This window comes from Copidosoma floridanum, unplaced genomic scaffold (genome assembly GCF_036245765.1).
Source record: "Copidosoma floridanum isolate Cflo_tuat_1 unplaced genomic scaffold, Cflo_Japanese_pri ptg000017l, whole genome shotgun sequence".
Classification (NCBI taxonomy): Eukaryota; Metazoa; Arthropoda; class Insecta; order Hymenoptera; family Encyrtidae; genus Copidosoma; species Copidosoma floridanum.
In genome coordinates, this window is record NW_028321894.1 from 4,575,163 (window position 1) to 4,598,025 (window position 22,863).

A 22,863-nucleotide genomic window follows, 5' to 3' on the forward strand; every position below is an offset into this window, starting at 1 on the left:
TTTAAGCGAAGCCATGATCATGCTGTTCAATATTAAAAATTCAGATGGATATATAAAAGATAATAAGGATACAAAAGAAAGAAAGGTAACAAACGGTTTAAATCTAAGAGACCGAAAAACTGGATGTAGTGGCTCGAGTACAAAAATTATGCAAATCTTCGATACATGCAGCTGCTATACAAAAAATTAGACGATATTCAAGGTCTAATGAAACAGAATTTTTTCGTATTTGGCCTCGATGGAAATCCCCTAAAGGCTGTTAACTTACTTAAGCACAGAACAACGTCGTCAACAGAGAAGCTAATTGTTGCAAAAAGAGTACGGTATCCAATAAAACTAACGGAACAGATGCAGGTAAAAACAGACACGCTATTGCAGCAACAAATAATTGAGCAATCGACATCCCCATACAACTTTAATATATGGACTGTCCCGAAAAATGTGGAACCAAACGAGGAAAAACACTGAAGGGTCATAACAGACTTATAGCTGTTGAACGTGATAACAGTCGGTACGTGCTATCCGTTGCCATTCCAGAATAAAATTTTAGAAAACATGGCAGCTGCAAAATATAGAACCGTGGTAGATTTAAAGAGGGGACTTTTGCAAGTGGAAATTCATGAGAAGAAAGTTCGTAAAACAGCATTCTTGGACCGAATGGACACTACCAATACAAGCGAATGCCGAAGGGATCCCCCAGCATATTTATGCGAGTGATAACAGTGGCAGTAGGGGGCCTACAAGAATGTGAGATAGAAGTCTATGTCGATGTCATCGTGGTATTTGCAGAAAAATTGGAGCTATATAGAATAAGGTTCAAAAGCCTTTTAAAACGTTTAACTGACGCAAAACCTTACGGTAGAATTGAAAGCATGCCAATTTTTTAGAAAGGAAGCAAAAGTGCTTAGACCTGTTGTAGGCAATGTTCAGATCATGTGTACTATGCAGATCGCAAGAAATTATTAAATGTAAGAACACAAAAGAAGCCAAACAAATACTCAATAACAACTATGATCCAGCGACGGAGAATGCGCTTTTATATTCTTACAATAGTATCAAACAAATGTATGCATACACCTACAAGTATTAACTGACACGGTAGTATACCAGAACTTTATAGGGGGAAGGATGCGGAATTTAGACACATGGACCTTGAAGATCAACATTTCCAAGCTCTCGTCAAAGATCCTCGTAGTGACTCCCTTTATAGTAAAATACTACTATATCCAAATACAACATACGGATGGTCTATATGGGTTAAGGATATGTAACTCATACGATTAATTAGAGAAAGAAATCAATAAATGAGTTAGGCATAAAGCATGTGAGTATGGAATGTACATTAGCCAAAGTAAGAAACCTTCGTGTGCGGTTGCAAGAACACGAGAATAACATAAAAAACAGAGACGAAAGGTTGGCCCTGTACTGTTACTCTGTAAATTGTCCACAGAACTATGAACTTCAGAGAGCAGTGGTTCTTGATCGAGAGCCTAATAAGTACAAACGTACATTTTCTGAAATAATATTTATAAAATATGTCAATAACAGTATAAATAGACAATTAAGTACAGTTAATCTTAAGAACTCTTACAGAAGTTCCTTATTTCATATCAAAAATATTATAAAAATTAAATTATAGGTTTCAGTCGGTAATTTTTTAATAGAGTCATATAAAATTCTTATATTTATTTTAAGTGGTTCATATACAATTTCACATAGCTGTTCTACATTCTTGGTATAGTGCCTCTTTCAATGCTCATTGTTCGCTATATTTATATGTATTTGCTATATTTAGTATGTATTCCGATCTTAGCTGGCTTTTACTTTTTACATATTAGCTCCACCTTCATATGACTTGTTAAAAGAAAAATTTTTTACGTTTATAATAGTATGAAATTTTTTAAGAAAATGACTTTTTTTGGAACTTAGTTGAGTCTGTCTATGCATGGACTTAATTATAGATGCCAGAGGTGTCCATAATAGGTGTCATCTTACCAACTACATGGTTAAATACCATTGTATTTCAAAATATTTATGTATAAAAATTAAATGTGTTTAAAGAGGTTACTTAACGGGATCACCATCGAATATAAGTACGTTTATTACTATGTAACATAAAGACGACAACGTGCTCTGAATTGGGAGTTCGTGATTAAAATTTTCTGTGTAAAGCGGGGGTACTCAGAGTTGGTCTTGGGCGTTTAAGTCATTTTTGTTTGTCCAACCTGACCCGAAGTCTTGTACAGGATGAGGTTTTATCGTAGTATTTTGTTTATAGTTATTTAGGCGTGGCTTATATCGTGAGTAACACTTTCGTTCCTAATTGTTTTCTCGCCTTAAAGTATCGGAATTTACATTTGTGATTGTCGCAGTGTAGATTTTCCGCAAGTCTTTCATTACGTTGGATGTCTTGGTTGTATAAACGTAATTGCTGTTCAATTCATGTAGTGTTGTATAGCCTACGTAGCTACTTTTCTTATAATGATATGTAAGTCTGCGTCATGTTCGACTTGCTCTTTGTTACTAGGTTTATATGCAATTTGGTACGGGGTGTTGCATTAGCATTATCATAGCTAATGTCTTTTTTATGAGATAACTGCCCACGTATTATATTTGGCGTTAGTTTTCTTATCATTCCCATCATAAAAAGTTCCTTTTTTTGCTGTTTTTCTGCATTTTTGAGCATGCTTCTGAGTCATCTTCTAGGTTGATTTATATTAACTCGTCGTCTGTATTATTTGGTCACATTTCGTGTGCGCCCATGCACCTATCGACTTCCTGTGCTCCTCCTCTCAGTGTTTCATTTGCTTCTACGTGACTTCTAACATTGATCCTAGTTTCTTCTGTTGTTTGTCTTATGTGTTGGTTTATTCTTTTTCTGTTTAATCATAAGGCACTTTTGTTGTTGAGTATTTTTGGTTTTCTTTATAAATATGCGCACTTTTAGTTAGCTTAAGTCGATATCCTTTTCCCAACTTCTTTTTTCTGCTGTTAACTACTCCTTTCATTTATAAAGTATTAAAAAAAAACTTTTGCATGGGGTGTTTGTCACGTGCAAATCAGGTTTATTATGAAACACATCGTTATATAATGATTTGTTACAACTTAAGTCCTTTAATTTTTCGATTTAGTTATAATTTCGATATAGAAGTTATCCCTCTTGGTGCATATTTTCCTTGGAGCTTATGCGTATAGTATATAAGAAACAATGAAAAATAATTAACCATATCCCTGGCATGATAATAAGTACAACAATGATCCAGTGTATATCATAAGTTGGCCTTTGATTCTCCTGTGAGTTGACCTTCCTTTGCTTTATCCCGTTGTTTCTTTCTTTTACATAATGTAATTCCTGTCTTGTCTATGACAGCTGCTTGGGCTTGGTGTACCATTTTTTGTCCATGTTTCCCTGGCTTCGGTAATTGGTAGTCGCCTATAGTATTCTGGTCAATTAACTCGCTGGCTTGACACGCAGCTTTTTTTTTATTGCTGTAGTGATCTGGTAGCAGTACTGATATTTTTTTTAATCATTTCTCCACTTTCTCTATACTCCTCTTGCTCTAATTGTTGGACCACTGAATTGAGTGATAAAATCTTTTGACACTTTTTGTTTTATTTTGCAATAAGCGATACATCGCCTTTTTTTTATATACTTAATAACGTTAATTAATAGGAAAAAAAATTTTTTTTCGTTTATTTGTTTCGCAATACAAAGTGGTTTCCACGCACATGACGGACCGTAAGAATTCTTATCGTGTCACTCTGCTAACACTATCTGTTACGTGGGTTTCTTGGTGCAGGAATAAATAACAGCGTGACTTGTGGTTAACTTATACATCCTCAGAACTTTTCGTATTCAATTACAGTTTTGCAGGCCTGGTCCTTTCGCTTTCGTGTCTTTAGTTAATCTTCTCTTGACTTTTTTGCTTTGCTCTTTCTCTCCTGTCACTCTTCTTTTTTATCCCCCTAACTTTTGGGCCCAGGCCAGTGGGGGCGCACGCACTTACAGCTATACGCTAACATACCTAACAACATCTATAAAGATCATATTAATACCAATATGGCGTGTTGAGGACGCGATGCGGACGAGCCATCAGAGACCGGTGGCTGTGATCGGTGTCCTTTTGTGTTTTGAAATCTTGGCCGATTGCAGCGGAAGAATGACCAATGAGACTGAGGCGAAGCTTGCAAAGCTTGTCAAGATCTTCAGTAACCCCGGTGCTTTCAATCAGATAGACGCGATCTTCGGCGAAGAGGAGCCACTATTGTTGTCATCGCAGGTGACAGGAGGATCCGGAGCGACCTCGACCTGTCCAGTGGGCGAAGAAGGCCTGGAATGCAGGCGCGCGGAGGCGCGACGCTCCGTCGATTGTCCTCGAGGCGACTGCTATTGCTACAACTGCTCAAAGGCGGGCTCGGAGCTTTGGGCTTCCTGCTGCCGGGAGAGCTTAAAATGCTGCTCCCACCTCGCCGCCGCCTGTCGCACCTGTGACCAGCCCCCGCTCTTCTCCTTCTGCGCTAAACACTTCAAGAGATGTCTCAGCCAACTAAACGACAAAAAAACCATCACCTGATCAGATACGTGAACTGTCGAAGGAACAATTAGTTGTCATTGTAGTTCTTGTTTTTTTTTTCAAAAGTAACGAAAAATTATCAGTCAAATTGATTTGACGCGTACAGTCACTCAGCGACGTACGAGTTCAAAAGCTCCCGCACAGCTCTCGTCATTTCACGTGAAAATATTGTACCACAAAAATAGCCATTTAACTAACATAATACTTTTAGGCTAGCTGAGCATCTGCAAATCAATATACAATATAAAAAAAGATTTCAAAAAATAATGTGTTAAACGTTAGAGAATTGAAAAACATAGATTTTTTGGTATTGACAAGAAAAAGGATCTAAAAGATTGTAGATACAGGATAAAATTTAACTCCCTCGCAAAAAAGTAAGACATTTTCATCGAGTATGCATCAGTGATTTGTTAACTATTAGGTGGTAAACTTGACATAAGGAAAAGACGTTTCGCAACAAATTTAAAAAGCGAGGGAAGCTGTTAAACGTGAGCATCGATTGTTAAGGTTTGAAAAAAAAAATTTTTAAGAATTAATTAGTGAGACTCTTAAGCCTATTACCAATCCATTTAAAAGAATTATCTATAAAACAAATGGAGAGAAAAGTGTACCACAAAGACCTAAATCCTAATCGGAAGAGCCTTTTTAGGCAATTAAACCTCTAACACCAAAAAAAAAAAAAAAAAAAATTAGTAATTTTGCGTCATACTTAGCTAATAGTAACAGTAAGGATGAAGATACGTTTTTATTCAACGATATTATCGGAGAAAACGATACTTATATTTAAGAAGTAATCATGATAATGGTTTAAAACTTGATATAAATAAGTTTTTATCCATGAATTTCTGACTAGAAATACTAGATAAAAATAAGCCAGAGTTAAATTAAAATTGTGAGATCAGAAAATAACACTGACAAGATGTACTTCATAATTTACCAATTTCTTTTAAAAATGACAAAATTCAAATAAAGAATCTAAGATATCCAATGACTAATGAATTAATGGAGTAACTTATTTAAACATTCTGATGAACAATACATGACATAAGATAAACTGGCTCAACACAAATATATCTTGATAGTTTCAAGGAGGCATAAAAGAAAGTTTGATAAAAACAGAAAGAATTTGTAAAGCTGATATTATATATTAAGCTTGCTTATTTATTTTAACTTTAGTATAAAACTAAGCCTTCATGCATTCAGACATGAATCAGCTTAATCTAAAAGTTGTATTCAAGGTCCTTTTGGAATTAGATAAAAGCTAACCACAGATGGTCAATTTGACTTAGAAAATAAAAGTTTGTGCAGTAGTGCATCAGCTATTTAATTTTATGATGCTAGTGAACGAGTCCAACGAGAGAAAAAAAAATTTTTCGATGAGCAAGAAAAAATAAATCTAATAGTTATCAATTTGAGTTATGTATTCTCAGAAATAATACTGAATTTTCAGTGTTAGATAAGTTCAATCGAGAATATTTGGACCCAAATATCTAAAATAACTTCAGAAGACAGTTAGAAAAAGTGGAGACAGTCACGGAAAAGCTTTATAAACCTGCGAGATGCAACTATCTCCACTGAAATTTTGATGTTTGGGGATTGAATGTAACATGGTAAGCAGATCTTGTAAAAATAATACGTTATTCTCGTTAGAATGAAGGTTTTAGATATTTGCTGATAGTCATAAATGTATACTCCAAGTGTACTTGGGCCGTGTCCTTGAAAAAAACTGGTACAGATATAATTGCAGCTACGAAAACTACATTAACAACAGAAAGAGTATCAACTTGTTTGTAAACTAATCGTTGTGAAGAGTTTTACAATGAAAATTTTCTTAGTACTATTTATTAGTATTATGAAGTCTTATGCAAAATTACGAAATATACTCACACTTTATCTACACCCTTACCGAACTATATGTGCATAAATAATTGCAAAAAAATTTGCAATAAAAAATTCAATAATATTAGCAAATTCTTGGGCGTCGTTGTTTGCATATCTGCTTGCTTTTTTTTGCAGTTATTCATGCAATAAGTATTGCAAAAGAGTAGCATTGATTTTGCAATGCAAGAATTCTTGCAAATTATCTTGCATCTAGTTTTAAATTACTTAAAGCAATCATCGGTCATCGAAGCCATTTTAAAAGTTATTAAATACGATTTGTTGTTCTTTTTGAGCGATCAGAAAATTGCAAGCTATGATGCATTAAAATGTGTGCATTGTGTCCTGTTTGTTAGAATGCATATTTTTATGCAGCTTTTTGTTTAATTTCCACTGCAATAACCAACATGGAGAAAATCTCAATATGTCCGATGGCATAAGAAATATGATAAATTGTTAAAAACTACTTCAGGGCGTTAATATATATATCTTATTTCAAAAGAGAAATTATCAATGAAATTTTGTTCACACACTTATAAAACGAAAATGACAACTAATACATGATAATTGCATTATATAAACGTGTTTGTATGCTTATTTTCTTGCGAAGATTTTCTATCTTCCGTTTTAGAAAAAAAATTAAGATTTTTCTATATAAATGCCAACCACTTAATTAGTTGAAGCTTATTCTAGTTAAGAGTTATCAAGACTTTAGCCATCTCCAAGAATAGATTAAGGGCAGTTCAGAGAAAATTTAAGCTGTTTATTTTATTAATAAAATCGATGTGATTTTTCCGTTATAAAATTATAAGATATTATTCATGAAATAACTATCAGTTACGTGAAAAAATAAGGAGTCATTACATTTCTAACATTTCTAAGAATAATTAAAGCCTAGATTTCACGAAATTAAAAAAATTAGATGTAAAAGACATAAAATCAGATGTCCAACGACCAATGTATTATCAGTTTTTATGTTTTTTGTTTTAAAATTACAGTTCATCCCACTAAAATTAGGTTTTATGAATTGTATAGATTATTGATTATGTGTAGCAATTAACTTCATCAATAACTTTTAAAATAAATAATTTGTACTTAAAGTAACACCATTTTCAGCCGATACCTTCGATCAGTGTACATTGCATGTATCAGCTTCTTACCCCACCTAACTTTCTCCAGTTAATTTCATTTACCACATATACTTTTTTCTGCTTATTTATATGGGAACGCAAAAGTTGGCTCTTTATTGTTCCATTATACAACTATTTGAAAATGATAAAAATTAAATGTATCTGTTTAAAAATGAGCTTTCCAGAAATATATTTAAATTGAGTAGTATTTAATCCATACCACATTACGCTGCAGATTTTGTAGTGCTAATTTTGTTAGCGTAATAACAATTAATTAAACCATGACAATAATGTATGTAAAGTACAATATACATTAAAAGCATAAGAAATTCAGAACAATCTCTTGGTTATTATTTAAGATACAGAGAACTTTAATAATACCTAGTTTACAAGTATCAAATCACTCATAGTTTCAACTACTGTACCCACCTAACCAAGGTGTCGTTTAAGCAAAGCAAAGCTGCTGATCTGTTTCAAAATATTCTATAGAAGCATAATAGAGCTCTTCGAGAGAATTCCCATCATGTAGAATGATGGAAAACAAATCGTAGGTGGCAGGCATGTCTGACATATTTTCTAAAATGCAAATGACATTTTTCGTTTAAAGATACGTTTGAGATATAAAAGTGCTTAGTAGTGCCATGACAGTAAGCTCAAAATAATCAACTGAATGTCAGAACCAGTATTATCGTTTGCATACATAAAAAATGTATACGGTAACGTTATTATAAATATTAAATTAATATTCACAATCTTCTTGATCAAGGATGCGTGTTAAGGAAGCTTGAATTTTTCTGTGTACACATAAAACTATGTATATACTAAGGCAATGAGTGATAGCTTAAATAATCCTATAACACATATTTTACATAAACCAGCAATAGCACGTATGGTATACGGAATGACTCTAATAGCATACAATGTTTAAATAACGTAAGAAATTATTTGCTCACGGAACTTTAAAATGTTAAAAAAGTCCCTTATTTCATTTTTGATAATCACTCTGGACTAATTTTAAGTTAATTAGAATACAATTAGTGATAAAAAAGGGTGTTACGATCCGAATTTTAACACTCACGGGGAAAAGGGACTAAGCTGATTAAAAGTTTCTCAATTTTATTTGAATTCATAAAATTAAATAACCTTAAACCTCCATTATCATTGTTCCTTTCTTTGAGTATTGTCATCCAGATGCTTATACTGGATTAAGCATTACAGTTTAGTTTAGTTTTGATAGTGTTGTCACGGCTTATTCTAGAGCCTTTGAATGTAGTAGAAATATTGTTTATTCAACGTTGTAACGCTGCGTGCTGCAAGAAAATTGTAAGTATTTTAATTACATACAAGTTGTGTAGTAGCCTTAAATAGTATTAGCTACGTACATTCCGTATCCATATAAACACAATAAATTATTTAGGGCAGATCAATTGGCTTGACAAGATCTTGGTCACATTTATATTGTGTATACGTTACGTTGTGTATGGCAACTTGTGTAAAATCATAATGTATCTAACTATTCTTGTATTTCATTTTAAAATGTTTTATGACTTTTTTTTATCGTTTTTCCCATTAATTCAGAAAAATTGACAGATGTATATCAAAAGTTGAATTTATACAAAACAATTTACCTTAATGTTTGCTACAAAGCTGCCTAGAACAGGATGTTTGTTTCAAATGATTCAAGTTTAAAATAGTCGGAAATGAAGGTCTGAGGTAACAAAATTAAAAAAGTAAGTGAACTTCTTTTATGTACACAATATCGTTTTCTTAAATTTTATCTGGAATATGATAGTAAATTAAACATGCTATTACAATAATTTATGATGTTGTTGATCACATTGTTATTGTGCAATTAGAACCTGTAACTGGCACAGCAGCATATTATCTGCCATTATCCATCTCTCTTCTTATATCTTCTAATTACTGCAGGAAACGAGTTAGACATCTAAACACCCACCGACCTATTGGGATCGTAACTCAGCTATCTGCGCCACGTACAGGCAATCTTGTAAGCAGGGAGAGTAGACTCTTAAAAAAAAACCAAACAGTGTAAATAAGACTATAGTATCATTGTTATATTCTTGTTTAATTGAAATTGAATAGTACTAATTTAAGGTAATTTAATGAATGTGATATTAAAAATGAGTGATTACCAAAAAAACGATGTGATCTCTTACAAAAACCCGGATTGTTTGCTGTATCAACGGTTGTATTAGAAGGCTCATATTCATATAATCAAAATGTATTATTTTATAATTCTCCAGGAGATAAACAATGAACAAGAATTATTTCCATGGTTCCAGAAAAGTTAAAAAATTATAGAAAACGTTAAAACGAAGGTATTTGATTTTTGAAAACATTTTATGTGCGTATTCATTTTTAAAATTTTTTTTCTAGGTATGTTTGAAAAAAAAAAAATTATTCGATTACACAACTTCACGTAAGCTTTTATGGAAGTAAGTAATTATATTGTACTTAAACCACCATTTTAATAGATCCAAAAAGTTTTAAAGTGGCTCCAAAATTTCTCGTAGTTAAAAATAAGCTTACTAAAAAAAATTAACGAATTAAAAAATAACTTTCAAAAAACTTTAATAAAAGTTACATTTAATAAAATTGAATGCGTGATTCACAAGATATGTTAAATTTTAAAATAAAATGAAATTTTCTCTGAAAAGACATTTGGAAAATAATATTAAACAATTCATACTCACATAAAATATTCAAAAAATAATTTTTTTTTTACCTAACATATTTGATTTTTTGCTGGAATCTTCCTTAACAAGATTATCTTCTTAAAACAAACTGTCATGTTTTTAAAAAATTGAAAAGGTTTCACGCATTGATAAACTGCGATGTATACTCAAAATAGCCATTAGAATATTTCAGAGACCAAAAAATTTGTGCTATCAAATTGTCACTTACGCCCACTATGCCAAATTAAGGCTTCCAAACTTTTCGAATGATCATACCTATCATTTCTCCCAGCTTCAAATTTCAAATACATGTTTCTATTGTTTAATCCACGAAAGATATTTCACTTGTATTATACTATACATTGCTTAGGTTGACAAACATAAGAGAAACCTTCTTAAAGTAAGATGTTTTTTTTTAGTATATTCAGAATTCGTCTTATTAATTAATGTTAATTTATATACACATTATTAAAACTAATAAAACACGCATTTATTTAGCGCGCTTAAAAAATGGCTAGTTAATCAGCTTCATACGTTGTTCACGAGAGAGCACATTGACAGAATTTATATCCCAATTACTCATCTTCATATCTTTCTACCTATTTACCTGCTAATGTACCTTTTCTAGTTTTGATATCACTTACTTATCATGTAGCTTGATTCTTCGTTGAAAATGAACATCGTAATCAAACCTTTTTAAATTATACATTAAAACATATGGAACTTGTGTTAGTTACATCTCTTTTAGAGCATAAACTCTGTTTTCACTGTTCCCACGAACATATGGATCGACTATTTCTGGTTTCGTACAATTGATTTGTGCTTGTTTCTATGATACATATTAAAAGGAAAATTATAACGTATTTGTCAATTATTTAATATATATATTAACTTAAGCGCACTAAATTTTTTGCAGAATTTTAATCTTGATCCCGTAAGGATAACCTAATAAATGATTTCTTTGAAATAATTTCGTTCAGTATAACAGACATAGTATGAAACTTGCTATGATATCTGTAACGTAACAACATTTATTCAAATATAAGTATAGCGAGTATTATTATAGGATTAGATCTAGACAACGAATAGTTTTAAAAAATTATAAAATTAAAAAATAGTACATTTCGCACCATATGTATCAATTACGACTAATGCATCTGTGGGAACAGTGAGCACTTTATAAAAAGTAAATTTAGCTGAGAGGGCTAAAAAGTTTATTGTCTGATTACAGGTACGAATCTATGAAATAGTCAAAATGCGTCTCGAAGACGCAAAGTCCTTGCCGCACTTTGCGGCCATGATAAATTATTGATATATTTGTAATTGGGGGTAAAAAAAAACACCTTAAACAGGAAATAGAAAGTTTTCGTACTATGGACACGAAGTAGTTTTTTTTGTGAAGGGCACAGAGTGCTATTTTACATTTTGGGCACTGTAAGTGTCCTAGGGCTATAAGCCAACATAGTTCTGGATGGCTAGAAACCGGTATGTAGTAGCAATTCTCGTCTTTAACAAGAAGCTCGTCGTTCACAAAAGTGGTCTAAAAGTGCACCAACTGCGATCTTTGGACACGTTATACATCTACATATTTTGGTTACACTTTATTGTTAGCTGTATGGGCTCTCGAATTCCACGAATCTCCGAATGAGAAAAGCCTTCTAATAAAGGAAGCCTTAATAATGCAATCTTAAGTAAGCTATCTTGTTGCATTTTAAGGCAAGACATAAATCTTTTAAGAAGAACGGTAAGCGATAACGAGTAAAAACAACAACACTTTACGTAAATACTGAGTCTTCATGGCAATATGTATGTACATTTAGTATTTACTGCTGCTCACTCTCTTCTTAATGCCATACTTCCTTATTGCTCCACCCGAGGTCTCGAGAGTTGGGCCATCGTTCGCATCTCAAGGTGATTCGGCCACTGCATCTCCATCCCGACTCTGCTCTGCCACCTCCTGGGGCTGATCCTCGCCCTTATCAGAGGAAGTCAGGGTGAGAGGACTGCCAAGCTCCTTCGTCTCACAGTGCTCGCCATCTGACACAGATCTTCCGACGATAAGCTCAAGCACGTACTGGGTAAAAGGAGGAAGAGAGAGAATCAAGACGCAGTCGAGCAAATTTCACACCCACACTACAATAAAGGGCCCATAACCTGTTAGCAGTATGGGTTTATGAGTAGGCGATTTGGCAAATAAATTTACAACACTCATATTTTATAATTAAACTCAGACACGTTTATTGTCACTATCTTCAGTCCTAACTATCTACAGACTTTACTATCTGTAGTACAATAGCAAAACAAACAGAAAAGTTAGGATTAAATATAAAGGTTATATGAAGACAGAAAGTGCGTGTACGAACATACTGACTGACCAAGTGAGAGTAAACAAACTGTAGTTATTTGACTTTGTAGTTACTTGTCTTCTTACTGTTGCACATGCGTGATAAAATCAGTTACAAGTACTAACAAAACATCTAACACTCCCTCCCGTTTGTATGCAATTTTAATAAAATAAAAAGAAAGGACATATTTGATTAATAATACTCAGTATGAATGAATAATGAATTAGCTGAGGATGTGGAGCACGTAGGCTTCTTGATCACTCATTGTAGTTGATTGAGATGAGCTAAAACATACAAAGAAAAGTACATTAATCAGCATGTCTACTATCTTCATTCATCTATTATCAATTTATTCATTTTACTATCTCAAGTTTAAGTTTAGTAATCATGTAATTTACGCTAATTGACATTCAAAATTTATTTCGTTAGTCTTTCATGCAGTTTAAATGGCAGTTGTTTTGTAAGAATATCTGCTAGTTGTTACTTGGATGGAATCCATTAAACGATAATTTTTTCTCTGGATACACATTTCTTAACGTAGTGAGCCTTTATCTCGGTCATGTGTCTCAGTCTTTTGTCACCATCTATCTTAGCACTTGCTCCGGCGGCCTTGTTATCTCACCAAAGGTCCCCAGGCAACAGAGTATATGACAATATTAGGCTGATTGAGTGTTCAAATCTAATCAGCTCCTGACTTGCATCACACATCACCACGTATACTGCCTGGCGGGTTAAGATTGCAACGTAATTCTGTTTTCTCGTCTTCCAAGCAGCTGTATCGCCATACAATCTTATGAGGTATCCACCTGTCGTAATTGAGCCCTAACAGTCCGCCGAACTTGCATCTAAAGAGAGTTCTAGTCAATTTTTCCAGCCTCTGTAGGTTAACCCAAAAGTTCTGGTGTGTTGCAGGTATCGGAAGACTCGTTTGATTATTCTCCAGTCATCTTCAGTTGGGAAAATTTGATGTTTTACTAATCTGAAGGTCATCACAATTATTAATTGTTCTATCTTGAACAATTTTCTTAAATTCCTTTTGATAAGAGCTGTGTAGACTAGCTCTTTCCAATTTATTGTTTAAGATTTCAGGGCAGCTCCTATCATTAGTGCTGACTTGCTGAACCTTCTCAGTCTTTGCTTTTGGGAGATTTTCTACCATTAAACAGTCTATAATTTCTTTACACTTCTCAATGTTACTTGTGCACTAGCCATCTTGCAGTAGTTCGACTATTCAGTAAGGACTCTTGTGGACACCAGAAATTGAAGTCTCATTAGAACGTGGATTAAATGTATCTAGCTTTGTGTTATCTAGGTATATACTTATGCCCCTTTCAGCAAAACAGCGAAGCAACAGCAAGTTCTTAGCAAGCGCCTTAGCGCATAAAACTCTGTCAACGATTATCTTGTTTTGGTTTTTTTTTACCTGAAACTTACCCTTCTCCCTTCGCTTTCAAGTTTACGGAGGAATCCTTGTTCGCCCATTTAATCAATCTTTTTTTACAGTCATAAAAATTTTTTAAATAGAGTTTGGAATTAGCAAAGTGTTCTGTGGCACCTAAATCTGCTACGAACTCAACTTTATTGCGACCGTTATCTTGGGTTCCTCCGTGCGCTTAGAGAGCAAGGTCTCGGGGTTCACAGCAAACAAACCACTGCATACATTAGACCTAGGTATTTCTACATTATTTTGACCTTCTTTGCCTTGTCTCTTGTTGTCAACCTTGATTTTCTTGTTGATATGATTTGTATGCTGTTTTTCAGGTTTCCGTTTATTATCATTTTTAAAACTACTAATAATTTTATCGTTACCACCACCAGAGTTGCTTTTAAAATCCCAATCGTTACTTTTGTTAGAATTACCTCTTCACCTTCCTATGTAATCTCGCAGGTTCTGCACGAACCGTTGGCAGGTGTAGCACCGCCTGAGGTTCTGCCCTTTTTTCGGGCAGTCCCTTAAATAGTGCCCGTTATCAGTGCACTCGTTGTATATGGTGCTGGTGGTGGCCGCATTAGCAGCAGTTACGTTGGCAGCTGGTCAAGAGCCAGCCAAGCTGAGATAGGGTCTGACCTCGACTTAGTCTAGCGTTTGCCGCACCTTGGCTTCCTCCAGCACCCGTTGTTGGTCATGAGTGTCACCCATCTGCTTCCTGTTTTAGAATATATTGTCTTAAGTACCTAAAACATAAGTCATTCTCACTTTCAAGCAGCCTGTGAAAATCGGCTATTTTTACGTCCGGTACTCTATCAATAATCGCATGATAGAAACTATCTCTTTTTCTATCTTCGGAAAAACTGCTCGTTTCAATAACAAGTTTGAAGTCTCTTACTAGTCTATCAAAAAATTCACAATATTAAGCAGCACTTTGCTTTTTGAAGATAAATTTAACGGTCTGTATTTTGCTACGTATTTAATATGCACCCATTTTTATGTCACTTTTTTTCATATCTTTAATCTTTTGTATCAATATTAATGGATCAGTAATGTGATACACTTTGTTTTGGTAATCTAGGGACAACCTACCTCGTATTACATTTAGGGCCTATTCTTTATCTTCTTTCATTTTTTCTTAAGTAATTTTTATAGTGGCTTCCAGTTTTAAATCAGTTGTGTAGAGCAATTTGTTACTTTTTAGTTCTAACCGCAATTTTTTTAAGAATAATTTTAGTTTAGTTGCATGAGCGAGGGAATATAATAATAATTCAAGCAACCTAGGCTAATTTTATTAAAAACTTCTGATTTTGGACTATCATTAGGCACGGCGCGTTTAAATCTCAGCGAACTATCAATGGAGTCTGAGTTGAAGTTAATCAATCGTTTACATAATTTAGGTCCCGAAGTAGATGTAGAAAATTTATTTATCTCTTGTATTTAACTCCTGGCCAGTTCTTGCTCAAGAGCTTTTATTTTTTTTTGTTATGTGGCTAAAAGCTGCTTAAACTCGGTTCGGAGTTTATCTTGGGCCCCCCTATTTTTCTTCCTTTCTTTTTCCAAGGCCTCTTTGTGTTGGGAGACAACAGCCTCAAACCTCATGGACATCTAAGAGCTCTGCTGGTACCTCTCTTGTTTGATTAATTTTTTGATTTTCTCAGTATCTGTCTTTAAGGCTTCTGAAATTTCGTTTCATGAGCTTATAAGGTTTTAAGATAGGATATTTTGACCAGTTCTTTTGATTAGTTCTTTTTTAAGTTTATGATTTGTGTGCACCTTTTCTTTATGCAAGCTATCCAGCTCTCTATTTATGTTATTTTTTCTGTTTTGCAAGTCTTTAAAGTGGCTATTAAACGAATCCAAATTTTTACTTTTTAAATCTTTAAACTTGTCGTAAATTGAGGTATTGGTAGAATTTATCTTTTAATCTCTTGAATCTTTATTATTTTCTTTAGATGAGGTATCAGTCAAATCTATTTTTCTATCTCTCAAATCTTTATTCTTATCTTTGGATTAGGTATCAGTCAAATTTATTTTTCTATATCTGAAATTTTTATTTTTATCTTTAGATGAGGTTTAAATTAAATGAATTTTTTTTTTTCTTTAGAGCCTTTCCTTTGAATGCGCTGTTGTTCATGAATAAATTAAATTTGTTCAGCACATTTTTATATCATATCAAATGGGTCTAACATATCTTGATTATGATGTGCATCTCTTTTCATGTATGTAACAGTTTTATTATTTAAGGAAAACATAGCCAGGTTGTCTTTACGAGTTACGACCACCTCGTCTAGTCTCTCTAGACCGTCTTCAATCATTTGATATGCATCATTTATCATATTCATGGCATTTTGACTTAAGAGTAACGAGGGATAAATAAGCAAAAGTACTTTATTTAATGTTTGCGTGCACGTAAGGTTAGTGGTTTCCTTGTGAAAGTAAATTAAATATCGAGCGTGGGTTAATCCGAAGAAAAATGGCACTAGCATCACATATGACAGGCATAGAATAAGAGAAAAAAGTGGCCGATGAACAGCATTTATTTTACAATGCGCGCCAGAAGCCATAGCGTGAGGGTACGCGCACACTCTGTTCGGCTGAATGCAAGCCGTAACCGAAGCGGGCACCTTCCCTCGTAGCCTTGAGGCATCCCACTTGACAATGACTGGCAGGTTTAGCAAAAAACGCATTTTCTTTGTCACAATGCGGGCACTTCCCTCACCTAAACAAACGTGTGCTGGCTCTCGAATTCCACAAATCTCTGAACGAGAGAAGCCTTCTTATAAAGGAAACCTTAATAATGTTATCCTAAGTAAGCAATCTTGTTGCATTCTAAGGCAAGACACAAATCTTTTAAGAAGAACGGTAAGCGATAACGAGTAAAAACAACAACACTTTACGTAAATACTGAGTCTTCATGGCAATATATATGTACATTTAGTACTTACTGCTGCTCACTCTCTTCTTAATGCCATACTTCCTTATTGCTCCACCCGAGGCCTCGAGAGTTGGGCCATCGTTCGCATCTCGAGGTGATTCGGCCACTGCACCTCCATCCCGACTCTGCTCTGCCGCCTCCTGGGGCTGATCCTCGCCCTTATCAGAGAAAGTCAGGGTGAGAGGACTTCCAAGCTCCTTCGTCTCACAGTGCTCGCCATCTGACACAGATCTTCTGACGATAAGCTCAATCACGTACTGGGTAAAAGAAGGAAGAGAGAGAATCAAGACGCAATCGAGCAAATTTCACACGCACACTACAATAAAGGGCCCATACCCTGTTAGCAGTATGGGCTTATGAGTAGGCGATTTGGCAAATAAATTTACAACACTTATATTTTATAATTAAACTCAGACACGTTTATTGTCACTATCTTTAGTCTTTACTATCTTCAGACTTTACTATTTTTAAGTACATAAGCAAAACGCTTTTTCTGTCACACCTATATAGATATACTATTACCGTTCTCTCTCTTTTTCTTCTGAGGAGAGCTGAGCTTAAGCTGCTGCCAGCAAAAATATATAGATATACATCTACAAGCATATTCGTCTACAAGGAGCTAAACATACATGTGCACGATCATACATATTTACATGCTGTGCACGACTGCTGGCCATGGCATGCTGCGCGCGCACAAATTTAATAAAAAGTAACACGCGTATGTTAGAATATTAGTATGATGGTAACTATGTTAGCTACACGGAGGTAAAATTTGAGTTAAGAGAGCTTGAACACTTACTGAACTAGTACAGTTCAACGCAATGAGGGTTTCTCAGTCCGATGTTTGTGTTGATACAGTTTAACGCACCGCTCAGCTGTAAGAGCTGGAAGAGAGGGTTTGAGCAAGCCCAAGGCTTTGGACTCTCTCATGACAATTCCGGAGGCTCATGGCATAAATAAAGATATATACACAGACAGAAAAAGAGTCTGAGATGTGCAGACACATACGTATTACGTAACTGTACGTATAATACTTATATCTTTCTATATTATATAGTCATAAGAGTGAGAGCAAGGTTTTTCTCCCCCCGGCTCCCCCCTCGCCCCCCCCCCACTCCACCCATCTCCCCCTCAGCTCCCCCGAAATAAGGTAGTTATTCTTTCATTTTCTTGCATTTTTCGAGTAATCCTACTTTTTTGCTAGCTCCCTCCCGCTCCCCCCACTTCCCCCTGCTTCACTCCAGATTCCTACCCAACTCCCTCCAGCTTCTCCATACATAATGTAAATATATTCGTGAAGCCTTATATATTAGCTGTTACAAGTGGTCTAATTTTCACACATAATTTTATTTGACCATAACAAGAAATTTTGTTACAATTATCTTACTTACGATGTTTCTTTTGAAAACATACTCTAAAATGTCTTTTTAGGTGCTCTGCTCTTACATAACCTTTTCCACAATTTTAACAAATATTTTTTTGAACATTTTTTTCATGACTTTTCAAATGTCTCTGTAAGTGATAATTTCTTTTAAAACTGTTATCGCATTTAATATACTTATAATTTTTTTCAATGTTTTGGCACTCCTTTGTGTGACGCAAATAGTTTTTCTTGTCTAATATTATAATGCTACACAGATCACATACAAAAAAATTTTTTTTGTGAATTTTTTCGTGCGATGATAGAGTTTTTTAACAGTGGGAGAATTTGACGAAAGTCTCCACCTAAAATTATTATTTTATTTTCGAAGGGTTAATTACTACTAGATAAATCTTTTAAGGTCCTATCAACGAATTCTAACGCTTTTTTCAGTATCATAGAAGCTTGATCCCAAATAATTACTTCTACATTACGCAATTTTTGTTTATCTGGCTCAAACTGGAAGAATGCACTTTCTATAGTGCTTTAGTCTAAAGGAAGTCTAAAAGTTATGTGAAAGGTCATTTTTTTTGAGAACAGAATAGAAGCAATACATGTCTAAGCCGTTGTAAGAATTTTCTTTTCAATTGAAATGAAAAAATATAATAATGTTTTAATTAGAAAAGTTTTTCCAGATCCACCAGGACCATCGATATAAAATTTTTTTTTCAAACTTAATTATTTCTTGAGAAATTCGATGTTGATCATGACTATGTTGTGAAAACATTTCATGGAATTCATGTTAACAAAATATTCTTTCATCATTGTCAGTATCGATATTTTTTTTCATTGTTTCTGTTGGTTCTGGTAAACTGAAATCTTTACAAGACATATTTTCAGAATTAAAAATTTTGTTTAAATGTAAAAGAGTGTTACGTGCGATATGCTAGGCATATCATACTAACTTCCCCTGGTGACCACGAAGCTACCTTATCAAGAGGGTACCGACGGGAGGAGAACGAGGTAATATAAGGCCCGGCAAGCTTCAAAATCGGCAGAACAAAGGGAATACTCGGACAGACAGAAAGAACAAAGAGAATACTCGGTCAGACAGACAGAACAAAGGGAATACTTGGGCAGACAGAGAGAACGAAGAGAAGACTCGCACAGACCGGGAAAACGAAGAGAACACTTGGAGAGATCGGGCAATTAATCGGGAACACACACGCGTCTTTGCCTCACAAATAAGTATCTTAAATAAAAGTCTTTAAGGTTTCAAGGTTTTGATCGTTCTTGCAAAGCACCTCCTTCCTTTTGGTTTTCCCACGTAACAATTTTGGTGGTAGAAGTGGGGTTTGGTAAGAGTCAAAATTCGCTATAATAATGGCCCAGCGAAACAATATAACAGGAATAATAATTACAATCATAGAAATAATAACTACAGAAATAGAAATAACGATTAAAATAATAGAAATAACAACTACTATGACAGGAATTATTACAATAACAGGTATAATAACTACAACCCTACAGGGAGCAATTATTACACCAAACGCGGCTACAGTGACCAGTATAATAACAACAACAGGGAATCATTCAACCGTTATGGGAACGACTATAAAAATCAAGACAGTAGGGACGGCTATAATAGGGACCCAATTAGGCAAGAGCCGCCATGGGATAGGGGCCCACAGCATCGAGAAAACAACGCATACGGCCATGACAATAGGAGGAACGTACTGGCAGCTTTAAACTCGCAAGACGTTCGGCGTGCTCCCCAAACGTTGGGCATCAACTAGAGAAAGAGATAGAGAAAAGTGTGTCCAGTGAGGAAAAATGTGTGAGAGAGATGCCGCAAAAGACGGAGAAAGAGATAGTAGAGAAGAAGACGCACATCGACAGTCCGAGTACTTACACAGTGCAAGAAAAAATAGAAAGTAACACGGCACAGCAGGATACCACTCCGATAAAACGGAGCGGAAAACACACAAGAAAAGGCAGGAGAGCCCGCTAGAAAAGTAATCGGACAAAGGCGCCAGACACACATGTAGATAATAATGAACCCAAGCTTTCAGAGCATGCCGAAGAAATAGAGCAGCTTCCCAAGATAATTATAAAACTTGCGAGAACAGGGCATAGGCCACTATCGGTCCAGTTACAGGGACCACAGTTAAAGAATGAAAAGGTGACTTTTTATGCGGATACAGGCGCAGAGATTTCGATTGTAAAGGTTAATTTCCTAAGCACAGACATGCTAATAGACAGTAGGTATCGAGTAGCTATTATCGGCGTGACTCACGGAGCACGCAAAACGTTGAGCACAGTACAGGCCTAGTTGCAGGGATTAGAGTGCACATTACATATAGTCCCCCTTGACTTCCCAATTGACGCGGAAGGAATCATAGGGTGGGATATTTTTAAGCGATACTGGGGCCAGATAAGCGCCGCCGAGAATACGATTAAATTTGATAGCGTAGAGATACCACTGGTAAAATCAAAAATAATTCAGAAAATGGCTGGATACCCCTCCAAAAAATGGAACTTTTCAGCCAGGAATTTTAATGGTAAAATAGTCGCGGAGTGCATTAATAGAAGTAACGAAATAAAATACGTGCCTGTTCCGGAAGTAAAGCTGCTAGAATATGGAGAAATTTACCGGAAGTGCGCAGAAGACGTCAAAGGGGACGACGTTGAAAGCTTAGGGGAAGCAATCATAAGATTATTTAATAAAGAAAAAAGAGATGACGAGGAAAAAATTGAAATTTTTACAAAAAACGAAGGGGAGCTAGAGAAACAAAAACGGGTAGACAAAATAATACAACTCGTAGACACAGCTAGTTGCAACAAGAAAAAAATAGAACATGTGAGAAAACTGATCGAGTCAAACCCTTATGTATTTGGCCTCGACGGTGAGACTCTCAAGGCAACACACCTGATAAAGCACTGAATTATAACGACGTCGGATAAACCCATCGTAGCGTAAAGATTCAGATATCCACCAGCAATAAGGGATCAAATGAAAAACGAAATTTAAAAAATGCTTGAACAAGGGATAATTGAACCCTCCATCTCCTCGTATAACTCAAATTCATGGATAGTGGCAGAACAACCGGGGCCAAACAATGAAAAAAGAGTAAGAGCAGTCACAGACTTTCGACTACTAAACGAAGTCACAGTAGGGTCATGTTACCCACTACCGTTTCAGAGTTACATTTTAGAGAATCTAGCATCAGCACGTTACATCACGGTAGTGGACCTCAAATCAGGATTTTTGCAGGTAAAAACACACGAAGATGATGCACATAAAACCGCATTTTTGGGCCCAGACGAGCACTACCAATACAAAAGGATGCCTATGAAGTGCAAGGACTCACCAAACACATTTCTAAGGGCTATCGCACTAGCACTAGCAGGATTACAAGGCCATGAAATAGAAGTTTATTTCGACGACATAATGGTGTTTGCTCCTGACCTTGAGGAACACGGGAAACGATTTACGAAATTGCTAAAACGGCTCGCAGCCGCCAACCTCACGATAGAGCCCAAGAAATGTCAATTCGTAAAAAGAGAGGCGAAAGTACTCGGTCATATTGTAGGCTATGAACAGATAATGAGTAACCCAAAGAAACTTGAGGCAGCTAGAAATTACCCTCAACCAACAAATGCAAAAAAGATAAAACAAATTCTAGGATTCGTAGGCTATTACAGATGATTCATCAAGAATTATGCACGACTTGCCCAACCCCTATCAAATCTCCTAAAAACGGGCACAAAATTCGAATGGGGCGATCAGCAGGAGCAGGCATTCAAAACTCTTGTGGATACATTGTGCAGCGGACCTGTACTCATCGCCCCGGATTTAGAAAAACCTTTTATCGTTACGACGGATGCATCGGATTACGCGATTGGAGCAATTTTGAGTCAAGGAGAGATTGGAAAAGATAGACCGTGTGAGTACGCGTCTCGCTGTCTCAAAGGGAGCGAACTCCGCTACCTGACGTACGACAAAGAACTTTTGGCAATTGTATTCGCAAAAGAGAAATTTAGGCCATACCTATACGGACGAAAATTTACGGTTGTTACAGACCACGAGCCGCTTAAACACTTTCATTCATCTAAAAAACCAGACATTCGTTTCAATAGGCTCAAAGCGGAATTAAGAGGGTATAAGTTCGAAGTCACATACCGCCCAGACATAAACAACAGACCACCCAACGCATTATCACGAAACCCAATATTACAAGAAGAGGAAGTGAATCCCGAACGGCCACGCCAAGAGCGATATCAGCTAGTGGACAAACAAGAGAATAAAGAACTGGCTGATAGCAGCGGACCACCAGCGCGCATATATAGAATACGGGCAACTCTTAAGAAAAGAATTCAAGGTAATCCGAAGAAAATAAAAATCTGCTGCACCGACTCAGAAAACTCGAACGTCGTAAAACAGAAAAAAAAACGATATCAGGGTAAAATTATTGGAAAAAATTTAGATATGGGAACAGAAGGTCAAGAA

The 22,863-nt window shown here is 35.3% G+C and overlaps 2 protein-coding genes across 2 annotated transcripts in view; one reads left to right on the forward strand and one right to left on the reverse strand.

The window, feature by feature from the left end:
* LOC106644845 (uncharacterized) overlaps positions 1–22,863 on the reverse strand; it is a 2,208,360-nt gene that overhangs the window by 1,897,519 nt on the left and 287,978 nt on the right. The window lies entirely within an intron of this gene.
* Positions 4,080–4,595, forward strand: LOC149374619 (uncharacterized). The gene has a single exon (XM_089592422.1). It carries the CDS (start codon positions 4,080–4,082, stop codon positions 4,572–4,574), a length of 495 nt encoding a protein of 164 aa, XP_089448548.1. The 3' UTR covers positions 4,575–4,595.

Excerpts from the sequence above, each read along its gene's own strand:
- LOC149374619 (XM_089592422.1), top strand. The coding sequence starts at position 4,080 with ATGCGGACGAGCCATCAGAGACCGGTGGCTGTGATCGGTGTCCTTTTG.